The 12750-nt window shown below is 47.5% G+C and overlaps 1 protein-coding gene across 1 annotated transcript in view; it reads left to right on the forward strand.

Annotated features, from left to right (window-relative positions):
• The window catches only part of DDX31 (DEAD (Asp-Glu-Ala-Asp) box polypeptide 31), a 46812-nt gene extending 38269 nt beyond the window's left edge, over positions 1 to 8543 (forward strand). Inside the window, exons 19-20 of the mRNA XM_009074686.1 lie at positions 346 to 526; positions 8189 to 8543. Of these exons, the coding sequence (XP_009072934.1) occupies positions 346 to 526; positions 8189 to 8339 (332 nt within the window). The 3' untranslated portion in view covers positions 8340 to 8543. The remainder of the gene's footprint in view (positions 1 to 345; positions 527 to 8188) is intronic.
• Positions 8544 to 12750: the final 4207 nt, after the last annotated feature.

Raw genomic sequence — 12750 nt, forward strand, 5'->3', positions numbered from 1 at the left:
TCCCTTTCTCCCCTTATCTGCAGCACTCAATGTCAGTGACTCTTGTGGCATCACCCTTCGTGGCCAAAGGGACATCCTTGCAAGAGACAAACCTAATGCAACTTAATGCAGCTTTGTTTCACTTCCTAACACCTCTCCACCACCTACCTTCTCCTTTTGGGACTGTACTAGTAGTGTACAACCTTCACAGATTTTTAACAGATCAAACTTATCTACCAGCTGCTGACCAGAAGGTGTCCCAAAGGACAAGACCGATGTCCTTTCAGCTGGAACAGCTGAATCTTTAAGTGTATATATATAAAAATGCAATAGCAAACAGAATTCACTTTTTTTTCTTCCCCTCAGCACTGCAGTCTTTCCTTTGTGCCTATACCACCTATCCCAGGAACCTCAAGCACATCTTCCACATCAAATCTCTCCACCTGGGTCATGTGGCTAAGAGCTTTGGCCTGAGGGATGCCCCCCAGAACCTGACAGCACTTCATACTGCAGGCTCAAAGAAGAAAACCAAACCAAGACCAAAAAGGTAGGCCAACATGATGTTCCTGAGCCAAGGAACACCGCGTGACATGCTATGGTGTGCTTTGCTCCTCAAGGTGGTTGTGCTTGCTCCAGGAATCAAGCATAAATCTAAAGGCAGATGGGTTGGTGGACACAATCCTTCTATAAACCTGTGCTTTGCTGCCTCTAGATTCAAGTAGTTCTGGCAAAAGCATTTCTGCAAAACCATGTGGGACCTCTCCCAGGAGGAGTCAGCAGCAAACCTGGAGTTAGAGCTCTGTCCCCTGTGGTGTGTGCACAGTGCTGTTCCTGGGTCCTCCTTTTCTGTGTAAGGAATTGGAGACTCCCTGATGCTTCTGGAGGACCAGAGCCCTGAATTCTCTTCTGTGCCTGAAAGGGAGGTGAGGATGCTCAGTACATCTGATCCTGGCTACTCTGAGTTGGTTCCACAGGACAGATAATCCTCTCTTGTGAGACTACAATGTTGAGGGGTCTCTGTCTTCCCGAGCACAACAGCAGGACAAGAACCTCTGGCTTGCCAGTAAAATCACTGCAATAATTCAGAGGAGGAAAATGTCTCTTCTTTGTCAGCATCAATTGTGACTCTTCCCCTGTAATTGTTGCTACAAACTCCATTAGCCATGCAATTAAAACACTAATCCACAGGACTGGTCCAGGGCTGCTCGCATCTCTTGCACACGTACATGTCTTATGGAGGAGGAAAAAAAATGCAAGGGGAAGGGATTTTAAAATAAAAAGTTGGAGCCTGCATTGTCCTGCTTTCAGAAGCCACCAGGGACAGGCCACTGCTCTGCCTCCTGCTCCAGCTGACCCTCCTCAGCAGATGGGCAACAGGATGGGAATGCCCCTGTGAGCAGGGGATTTAACGGAGCTTTATTTCGGGAAGAATAGCCTGATTAGCTGATAAAGAGCATGTAAGATGGTATGGGGTGGGCTTTGATGTCTTGCTGGCCCAGCAGGGTGTCAAGCTATGACTGACAGTAGCGTGTCACAGGATTACTTGGCCTGTAACAATGCCTCTCTCTGTTCCTGTGATGTTGCTCCTCTGTTAGAGCTACTTTTTCCCTTGTTACAAACCTCTTTTAGACGAGGTTCCTCCTCCCCAAGTCTTCATCCCATTGTAGCACAGACAAGCTCAGGATACAGTAGGTAGTTTATGCTTGGGATGTGTGGGGTTGGGGGATGTGGAGGTGTTAGAACAAATGGTCTGAGAGTGATTTGAAAGCTCATTTGCACGTGGGTCATATAATTGCAGCTCAGGGAAAGTGGGCAGACTTTGCACAGCTTCGTCACGGCTCAAGCTCCAGATTTCAAATCCAGGAGCAGCTGGAAAGTTAAGACCCTGCAGAAATAGCCAAAGTTGGGAGGTGCAACAATTGTTCTTGCCTGTGAAACTTGTTTCCAATCGACTTGCTCTGTGTGTGCTTGAAGAAATAAATAAAGAGAGAGGAAGTATTAGTATTTATAGGATAGTTTAGGGAAAGTGAATATAGAGTCAAATTCAGTCTGCACTAGCATAAATCCCAGATAATGCTGTTAACTTAGGGAATTCCTTTTGATTTCACATGGAGAAGCTGGAAGCAAAACTTAACCAGCCGTTTGGAAGACAAATGGTTTTTAATTGCAAAATGCAAGGCTTGAAATGATGACAACACAGTCACAGAGCAATCTTTTTGATTCTACCACATGATGCCATGAGTGTGGGTTGTCGTATTACACATTGTCTCCAAACATCTGATACTTGTTTTTAATCAGGCTTCTCTACAAAGCCTCATCTCTCAGCACCTGCCTAGAGAATAAAGAACAGGCAGTCCAGGGTGAAAGTGGGGTAAAGGCAATCATTAAATGTTTCCTTAAGAGGACAAAGAAAACTTTTCATTTCTTTTGAAGTCTCCTTTTGTGCTTAGCACCTCCTTAGAGAGCCTGCTTGGGGAAGGTGAGACAGCAAGAGGGAGCAGCCAGGTGTGTGATGTTTCAGCGCTGAAATGTGGGAGCAGCTCTCTCCTGAATGCCCATGTAAACTTCCATGTATTTTTTAAACCCCTTTGTGCCAACCAACTGTCCCCTTAGCTGTCGTGGTTCCTGCAAAACCTGATCTGGAGAGGGAAAAATAATTGCTTGTGATGATTCTGAAAGTTGAAGTGCTGTGTTTAGGTAAGAGATGAGCACACGAACCAGATACTGTGTATTGAGTTACAGTACATCAGCTTAGTGAGTGTCTGGGCTCATGGTTTTCCTGCAGGGGAGGTGCAAGGAAGCTGATCCCACTTCCATTGAGGGATTAGCTGTCCTTCCTTCACTGTGGAGAAGCAGCATGCAGAGGAAGTAGCTGACATGCCAGATAGACATGTCTTTTGACTCTTTCACAATGCAAATGCCAAAGACCTATTGCCATTCCACCATGCATCCCTGTGCTACTCAGTCTTTTGCATTCTGGATTGCTGGGCTGGTATGGAATTCTGTGGTGACTGATGGTCTGTTTCTCCTTTTGAACTCTGGAAGACCAGAGTATGCCCCCAGAGGGTTTCACTGCAAGGAGGAGCTGCTGCAGCTTAATTTGCCTTGCTTGTGAATTCAAACCTTACAAAGAAAGATTTAAGTTCCATAGGTTCTGTGAAACTCCTTGCTGCAGGAATCCGTGATGCTCAGAATGCTCAGGAAGGTTGAATTTCCTTAGGAGTATCCAATATATTCATAGTGGCTACAGATGTGCAAAAAGTGATGTAAAAGCTAAGGTGAAAATCCCCTCATGCTTCAGAATGTAAGTCCAACCCTTAACTAAAATGGGGCCAGGAGAAAGTGTCCAGTGCTTCTGTTTGAGAGCATTGATGTGCATCATTATTACAGTGCCATTGCTCTGGATATGGAGACCAGCATGGCCTGAAGGTTTTGGCTGCAAGACCATTGTGTCAGTTTATTATTGAGTGTTTAGTGGTCAGGTAGAAGTAGTCAAGGGAATTACATGGGAATACACATGGGAAATACACCTTGTAGCCCTGTGTGTTCTCCTTTGTACGGAGGAACAGGACAACAGTCTCCTTTGGGTGAAAACTTGTAGCCTTTTTTTACCTTCTCTCCCTCCTCATATCCTTGATTCCACTTCTGAACATCTTGGCCTTGACAGTTTTGGAAAGACTAATAGAGAGCTCGTGACTCAAGGCTGCAGATGGGGCTCCCTGTACAGCAATTGTCTAATCAGTAGAAGCAGTTTCCTTGCCAGTTTTTGCATGCACATTTAGGGCTTTCCTAATATCACTTAATTAGTCAAAATGCAAGTTTGGAATTCTGCCCACTGGGAATTTCACTTGGTTTGGGCAGTGTGCTCTAGAAAGCCAGGCTGGAGCTCAGGTAAGAGCAGGTATTCATGGGCTGAAGAGCACATGGGCCCAAAAATTGGAATAAGAGACTTAGCTGCTGGGAAAGGAAACATCACCATCACTCTTCATTAAGGCAGTTCAGAGACACAGATGAGTCCTGTTTACCACATCATGATGTTAGAAAAAAAAAAGTCCTGTTAGGAAATTAAAGTTTTATAGTTGCAAAATCCATCTGATTGTTAGCTGCAAACAGCAATGCCCTTTATTACTGTCCTGTTCCACCGTGGCCACAGCACAGAGCCTTTGCTCCATCTCTGAGCTAGCTAATAGTGCTTTCCCATGGAGCTGGAAAACCTCTCTGCTGTTTGGTATGCACCAAAAATTATCTCTCTCTAATTGAAATATAGTCTGTCTTTTAGGCTGGGCAAAAGCCTGTCAGAAGTAAGAATCCTGGGAGGTTCCCAGCCTTCCAGGGCTGCTTTTGTCCTTTCTCCATAGGGTGAAGACCAAGGGATGGCAGTGAAAGTGAAACTGGGGGTTTATCTCTCTGTAGCTGAAATACAGTTGCCTTCAGCAGGGTGAGGTGAGCTTTGCTGTTCAGCATGTCTCAGTGTGAAGACCACTCTGCTCTGAGTGTTCTGGAGCAGGTTAGATGCTCATTCTGGCTGGGTAATAATTTTCCTCGATCTTCTCAAGCATCTGCATCAGCTGTAACAGAGGACCTGGGCCATCTGTTGACCTGTCGAGAGCAGTGTAGGTTTGCTGATGGATTTCTTGCCCCCACTCTGCAAAAACAACAGCAGAAAACCCAACCCAACCAGGGTTGCATTGGCTGCAGATGGTTCATCCAACACTGTAAGTAGAAAAAGCAGGTGTTGCAGCAGCCTTGGCCCAGAGGTAACCCAGGTCTGCTGCTGGCACAGTGTCAAGGAGCTGTTGGAGATGCTGTCAGGCAGATTGATAGTGCAATCCACGTTGAAATGCTTTCTGATAAATGGAACAGCCTAGTCCTGTCTCCTCCAAACACACACCATGAGATCTGGGACTATGCGTCAGAACTTCGTCCTCCTTCTTCCTCAGCTGGAGCAGTTTGGGAGCCTTTGGTTGCTCCAGATGCTGTGAGTTGGTTAAAGGTCACTACACTTGCTGCACTGCATTGCAGCAGCATTTCACATGGCTCAAGACAAAGGAACAGACAGCAGTGCCAACCAAGTTGAGGGAGACATCTCTAAGAACAGGCTCACTCACCATTTAGGTGAAGAGATGAGCAAAGGCATCTTCTGAGCCATCAAAAAATGGCTTTTTGCCGTGATGTGAAAGAAAATTTACCTTGAATCACTTCTGATACTCTTGAAGTTAGAAGGTGTTGTCACCTCATCTCTGCTGGCTCCTCCAACTGCTTACAAATTCCTGGCTGTCCTTGTGGGAGTCCTGATGCACCAGATCTAGTGCAGAAGAATAGTAGTCCAGTGCTGCTTCTGCCTGGTGTCCAGTCTGTCCCAGCACTCACACCCAGTGTACTGGGCAGCAACACAGAGATGTCTGATAACTTGTGTTCAGGGACAGGTTCTTTCTAACCTGTGTGTTGGGGCTGTGTCTGAGTTATGACTCCCACTGCTCCTGTCTCATTTTCCCCCAGCTATTATAACTGGCTCTTTTCTCATCCATTTGAACATTCCTTTCTCCTTTAAGCCCTACTGAAATGTTGGCACTGGAGCACACTGGGATGGGTCAGTCATTAGAGAACCTTTTTCTCCTTCGAGTTCCCATTAACTGCACTGGGTTGTAGTTCCCCACCCAAAGACTTGTGTTTGGAGAGAGGAATTTAAAGGGTTGGGGATTTCTCTGCCCTTTATCAGTATGATATGTTCTCATTAGGGCTAAATATGGTGTGATATCTGGACATAAGATCACAGAAAGAGATGCTGTCAATCCATCTCTTTATCCAGTGATGGGAACATGGTTCTGTCTGTGTTGCAAATGGATCTTACAGCCTTCCTGTGAAGCTTTTTGCCACAGTATCCAGTATCATCACACAGCTCTCTTAAATTAACATCCTCCAGCCTTCAGCAGCAGGGAATGTGCAGTCATCCCGGGTTAGGAGGTGGGAGAATGGGCATGAAGGCCAAAGAGTTTAAATACCTTGCCCAAGGATGTTGAGTGGGTGATTATCAAGGTCTGGCTCTGTTCTCCTGGGCTTTATCTCATAACCACAGGGCACCTTTCCTCACTGATGTTATCTTGGCTGCTCTGGCAGAGCCCCAGAGGCTGTCACCAGCTGAGCAGACAGGGGAATTTACAGGTTTACAATAGGAGTCAGAATCCAGCCAGGGCTCCTGGCCTGATGCACACTTTTCCTGGTGTGCTGTCTCTGCAGGCTGTGGCTGTTGCCTGTAGCTCTTCCATCTCGTGGTTAAATGAGGCCTTGACAGCTGCTTTTCTTCTCTCGGTGATGAGCACAGGTTCCCCAGCACAACTCCATTGATTTCTGTGGCCCCGGGTTAGAGGGAGAGCCTCCCTTTTCCCTGCATCCTTGTTTTCCTGTGTACAGCTGATCACCTCGGCAGGGGGTATTGATTTACTAATTGGGCAGCGATTTCACCTGATTGATAATGAAGTGTTGGACAGCCTCCCTGCTGAGCTGCAACTCAGCCCTGCAGCTACTGGTGGATTCCTTGTCCTTTTGCAGCAGGTAGTTGCCTGTTGTTAAGTAAACTGGTCTGTTGCTTGGTAACCCTGGAATTACTGTAGTCAATGCTTGGAGACACAATCAAAGTGTCAAATAGAAACTTTATCCGGTGATGGAGGAGGCTGAGCAGAGGGTACACCTGCACTGCAAGGGGTTTGGTGGAGGGCACACCTTGGCCTGGTGCTGTGTGTGCCCCCACAGGGACCCTCTGTGCTGCTGGGGCTGTGTGCCAGGAGGTGTGTGCCAAGGCTCAGCTGCTGTGGAGGTGCTGCAGGTAAGGATTCACCAGCAGCAGCTTTGATTTATTAGCTGTGTGGCCACTTTTGAGGTGATTCTGTCCTTTTGCCTTAGTTTCTGTGAGTTCAGACCACGTGGTGGCTGTGGGTCTGAATTTTCTGGCACTTCCAGGCTCCAGCCCTTCTGCCAACACAGAGCTTGAATGTTTAGTGTGAGAATGGAGACTGCACTGAACGTAGCAATGTCTTCTCACCTGTGTATTCCAGGCTTTTTCTCCTAGGGAAACCCTTCAGTGATAACCATCACACCATCCTTCTTATCATTCTCATCCAGCCTTCCAAACCCATTTCAGCTGTGAAACTTAAACATGGATGGAAAACAAGCTGTGGAAAAGGGGTCAAGCAAATACTGCAGACGGCCAAGAGTTTGCTTCCCTTTCCTTCCTTTGTGTGCTTGGCCTAATGAATGGATTGATCTGTTGCTGCAGCCAAAGTGCTTCTTCCCCTGTGGTCCCCAGTGTGGGTTTGGGCACCTGAAGAAACCTCTAGGACTGCTGAGGTCCCTGTGTTGTCACCAGAGCACACTGTGTGGATGTGGGGCTGCTGTTCAATTCCCCAGTGTTCAGAGGGACAGACAGTTCTGGTCACTTCTCTGGAGACTGCAGAGATCTGTTACTGGTCCTTACTATAAAGGAGAGTGGGATATAGAGACACCAATAGCCATGGATATCCCATTGTGCCCAGGACCATGGAGACATGGGAGGGAACAACAGGTCCTGCACCAGAGAGATTGCAGTGTAGATAGTGAGGGTGATAGCAACAATGAGGATGAGATTTGTCCAAGGTTGTAGAACAGGACAGTGACAGAACTTGTGGTGGAAAAGTGCTGAGTGGGTTTTTGTATTTATAGCTGGCAGTTTGGGGCTACAGGGAGATCCATGTTGGAGTAGGGAAGAGTCTGTTGGGTTCAGACTCCTGACATCTCCATTTTTTGCCTTGTTTGTTTGTTTGGGGTTGTGTTTTCAAGCTCAGGCTTTAAGCTCTGTTTATAAAACTGTTTCCATTGTTCAGTGTCATAAGGCTGTTAGGGGTTTTTTTTTATCCTTCTAATTTTCAAACTGCTGTGTCACCTAACTCATCAGCCTTCAGCACACAGCCTTCCCTCCTTCTCTCCCCACCACCCCTGCAAGAGCATTTGTACAGAACAAAGACTTGCTTTTAAAAACGGCATGATATTTTGCCACCTTTGTGAAAACCTGTCACAACAATATCTAATTTCGCATGAGACAGAATTTCAAATCAAGCCTCAAGGAAAGGAACCTGTTCCTTGGCTAATGCGCAGACGTCGCTTTGGCAGCAGAACAGGCAGCACCCACCCAGCAGGGAGAAGGGAATCTAATTCCTCTGCTCTTCCCTCTGCCCAGGTCTGACCTGCTCAAGAAGAAGACTCATGGCAAACATCGCCTTGCTGAGCTCCTGCGGTCTGAGTATTCCAGTGGGATGGACACCAGTGTAGCCAAGGGCAAGAGGAAGAAAAAGCAGAAAAAACCTGGCAACCAGCAGGTTTCAACATAAGTCAGGACCTTTCAGGCTGTAAAACCTGCTTGAGTGCCTCAGCTGGGGGTCAGGGTGACCTGCCAAACCAGCTGAGGAGTGTTTCAATTGATCAGGCAAATATGGGAGGACCTTGGGGATCTCGGTCTCCTTTCTCTTCATTCCATAGGTCCCAATGGAACTGAATCCAGGTGTGTCCTGCTCTACTGCTGCACTTCAGTGTGGCCTCCTGAAGATGTGCTATGTTTCTAAGGTGTATTTTTGCAAGGAAATAAAGGTTAAATATTGTTTTCAGAGAAATGTGGCGTCTGTGTAACATAAAAGTGAGCCAAGTGTGGTCAGACAGGAGGTGCTTTCCTTTCTAAGGACCTATAGAAACACTCCACAATCCCTTCACTTGCTGTTTTCAGCCATTTCAGAGGAGAGGGGAAGCTGCTCTTTCCCCTGTCACCATGAGGGGACACTTCTGCTCCTGTCCCAGGGAACAGACACATTGCTGCCACCTTCTCTCCTGTCCTCTGTGCACTGGGGCCAGGTCTGTCCCTGGTCACTGATTGAGAGTCAGGTATTGCCACCTGTAACGATGCACGTGGTTGGATTGTGGAGAACTCTTGAGTGCAATGACACACAGTCCCTTTGGGGCAGAGCTCATGGGCACAAAACTTGTCCCTCTGGGGCAGAGCTCATGGGCACAAAACTTCATGTCAAAACTCCTGAGTTTGGGAACAAATGTTGTCACTGTGGGAATCCAGCAAGCTCCAAACTTCTCCTTGCCTGCAGCGTGTTGTCATAGCCAATTATATAACGCAGAGGGTGTATGGGATGTCTCACCTCTCTGAACATTAAAGCCTTGGCAGGCTCTTGCTAACACTTGCCAGCAGTAATCCACCCTTTGGAGGTTCTCTGCCTTGCCTGGGCCTATTTTGAGTATGTCCCAAGCTAAGGGATTTAGCTTCTTGCTTTTCCCATTTGCCATCCATCATGTTCTCCTCAGAGAGTTGGGGCCGTAAGGAAAGGGATGCAGTTTGGCCCCAGAAGTGTGAGATTGGTACTTGTTCCCCATTGCCTTAGTGTGTGAAATGAAACTCAAACTCCCCTTTGCCTTGTAGAGGTTTGGGGGCTGTTTGGAGTTAGCAGGTTTCCTCCCAAACCTGCAGAAGACTTACAAACTCACCCAGCACCTACAGGTGAGCACCCACCTCCCTCTCCCTGTGTTCCTCTCTCTGCTCCTTCCAGCTCTGCCTGTAACACAAGCACCAAGCAGTGAAATGTGAAAACAATTCAAACCTTGCCAAAACACAACTTTCTGCTACCTGCACGTGTCTTCCTCAAGGAAAGAGGTGAGGAAGAGCAGTCCACCCGTGACCCAAGCCAGAGGTGTTTAATGCAGAAGCAGAAAGTGCTCAAAGAGTGGCATTTTCAGATGTCAGAAGGGAAAAAAAGTCCTGAAAAAGGAGTATAAGCAGATGAAAATGCTGCTGCTTTGTGAATACAGAATTGAGGGCACCTACTTTGGGCTGTAGTGAGTCATACAAAGGATTGGAGGAGAGAAGCAATCAGCCCCCAAAGTGTTTAATTTCTGAAGTGAAGGTAACTTTGGAGAACCAACATTTTATTTTTTTACTCCTCCCAGGCAATTATCAAACACACTGATTTCACTGCAATACTCTATTGAACACTTTTGAAAGGTGTTGAAAAGGCTCCAGTAGCAAATTAACCATGATTTTGCAGAGAGAAAGAAGTTACTAGCATTTATCAGATCAAAATAACAACAAAGCCCACCTGATTTGCTTATGAGAACTATTTGGAAGAGCCATCAGGTTTAAGGCAAATGTCAACTTAAACAGAAAAGAAACCCCTGAGGATGAAAATGACTCAGAGTGATGCAGAGAGTGTAAGTTTGGGAATAATCTTGTGCATGAGGGGAAAATATATGACCTTCTCCTGGCAGACTGTCACATATGAATTAATAGGGACTATTGGCAAATTCCTAACAGTAGGAATAAAGGCCAATGGCACATGGTTGAGAGACATCAGGAAATCTCATTGCTGCCTGTGTTAACTGGGAATGGAATGTTACAAAGGGTATGATGAATAATGTGATTTTTTAAAAAAGAAGATAGAATGTCTTTTTCTTTCAGCTTCACCCTCCTTTAGCAGATAGTGCTGGATTAGTTGTGTGATTAGGGAAAAGGAGAGAAGAAAATAGTTACAGAAAGTGTTAAAAGAAATGCACAAGCACCTGAAGCTAAGCCAAGTTTGCTCCTAATAAACTTGAAGGCTGATGTGCAAAATGGGTTTGAATTGTGGCTGGGGGGGAATCAAATTCTTGTTTACACTTGGGCAGCTCTAGATTGGCTCTGGGCTGGCTTTATCCTTGGGCTCAATTCAGGGAGAACCTGGTAGGTTTGGAGTTAATTTGTGCTCAACTCTAAGCATCTCTTCACTCAGGCAGGGCAGGGTGTGGTGCTCCTGGTGGAGCAGAGGTGTTGAGCTGCTCTAGAGTTCTATCACTCCATCACCTGCAGCAGATCTGCACTTGGGCAGCTCTAGATTGGCTCTGGGCTGGCTTTATCCTTGGGCTCAATTCAGGGAGAACCTGGTAGGTTTGGAGTTAATTTGTGCTCAACTCTAAGCATCTCTTCACTCAGGCAGGGCAGGGTGTGGTGCTCCTGGTGGAGCAGAGGTGTTGAGCTGCTCTAGAGTTCTATCACTCCATCACCTGCAGCAGATCTGCACCACCTGCAGCAGGAACAGGGAGTTGTGGGTGCAGAGACTCCCAGGTCCTCTGAGCACCTGAATGCTGGAGGAGCTGCTGGGGGTGACAGTGGGTTCCTGTGGCACAAGCCTGGCATGGAGCAGGGGGATGTCACCTTCAACTGCTCCTGTACTTGTCTTCTCATGCTCTGAGGTACATGGTGTGTATTGCAGGGGTCTTGGCTGGGTGGGAGCTGTCCACACAGCTCCTAGGGGAGGGGAGATGAGCTCTTGGCAGTGTTTGGGGGAACTGCAGCTTTGTTTGGCTGCACTGGTTTTGGTCAGGTTTGCTCTCCTGCCTGCACTGTGGTGGATGGCAAGGGCCTTGCTGCCCTGCAGCTTGGAGTTCCTGTGTTTGGTCTGGAAATAATGGTACTGTGGGGCTTTTCTATAAAGCTGCCTGTGAGTCAGACCTGGGCTCAGTTGGGGTTTGCCTTCCTTTCTGCTCTGCTCCCTGCACCTGGAGTCCTGCCTCTCCCAGGAGATGCTCTGGTTCCTTTTCTCAGCTCTCTTCTGACTCTGTGTCCTTCACCAGGAGTAGGAACATACATCCTCCTCTCCTCTGCGACTGGAACATCTTGAGGTCACATTTCAAGGGTTTGGGTTAGGAAAAAGCAAGGAGGTCACCCTGGGACATGGGTCATAGTTAAACAGCCACTTCCAGGGTCTGGGGGAAGCACAAGGCAGCAGTGAGAAGCACCATAGCTAAGCAGGCAGCAGCAGTGTTCTGGGCTTTGCATTCTGACATAATTTTGTTCAGTGTTCAGATGAAGCCATGAAATGTCTCAGCTAGAACCAGTTCTGCTGATTTCAATGACTCTGTGTGTGTTGGCATGCTCAGCAGAGCAGCTTTCCTTCTCTCTGTTCCAAGGGTGGTGGTCCTGGTTAAAGCTGTGTTGAGAGGAGAGGAAAGTGGCCCTCAAGCTGGGTAAAAGCCCAGAAGATGCTTGAGAGCCAGGATTGTGTTTGGTCTTGGCAAACCCACTGCACTATCTGGTTTGTGTCTTGGGTACTGAGCCTGGAGCTGACAGAAACCAACCACCAGCAGCTTCTGTTGAGCTTAGTACCCAGGAGAAATCAACGGAGCAGAACTGGTGCAGTACTCCAAAGATTGCCTTAGTGGGGCTGGAGCTCCTTCTCAACTGTGCCATTCCTATTGCTTCACCTAATTTCAATCCTGACACCTTGCCAGGATTGTGCCCACCTGGCACAGTCCTCTGGAAATGACTGATTTCCAGCATGGTCAGGGGCTGCTGTAGGTGCTGGTGGGTTCTGTTGTGGGACAGCAGGTTCCATCTCAGTCCCTACACACAAGCTGGAGGTGAGCTTGGCCCTTCAGCAGCCTTTGAGGCTGCTGTGATCCTCCCACACCAAGATGCTGTTACGAGAGCCTACAGCCTGTGGTGCCTTCCCTAAGCTGATTCGTTTTGAAGCTTGGCTCTGCTTTGAGAGCTCTCTGGAAGAGATGACTGCAGCCCTCACTTCCCCTCTGCTCTTTTTCCTTCTCAGCCAGACCCAACACTGCCATTCCCCCTTCCTGGAGCAGAGTTTTCCTTGGGGCTCTGCCTCACTCTCTCCTCCCACCCTCATAACACAAACCAGACCTGGGTTAGAGCACTGGCTCAGACCTGCACGGGAGTTTCCAGCTTCTTCCAGATGTGAAATGGCAAATTTA

The sequence above is a fragment of the Acanthisitta chloris genome, unplaced genomic scaffold (genome assembly GCF_000695815.1).
Source record: "Acanthisitta chloris isolate BGI_N310 unplaced genomic scaffold, ASM69581v1 scaffold55, whole genome shotgun sequence".
NCBI lineage: Eukaryota > Metazoa > Chordata > Aves > Passeriformes > Acanthisittidae > Acanthisitta > Acanthisitta chloris.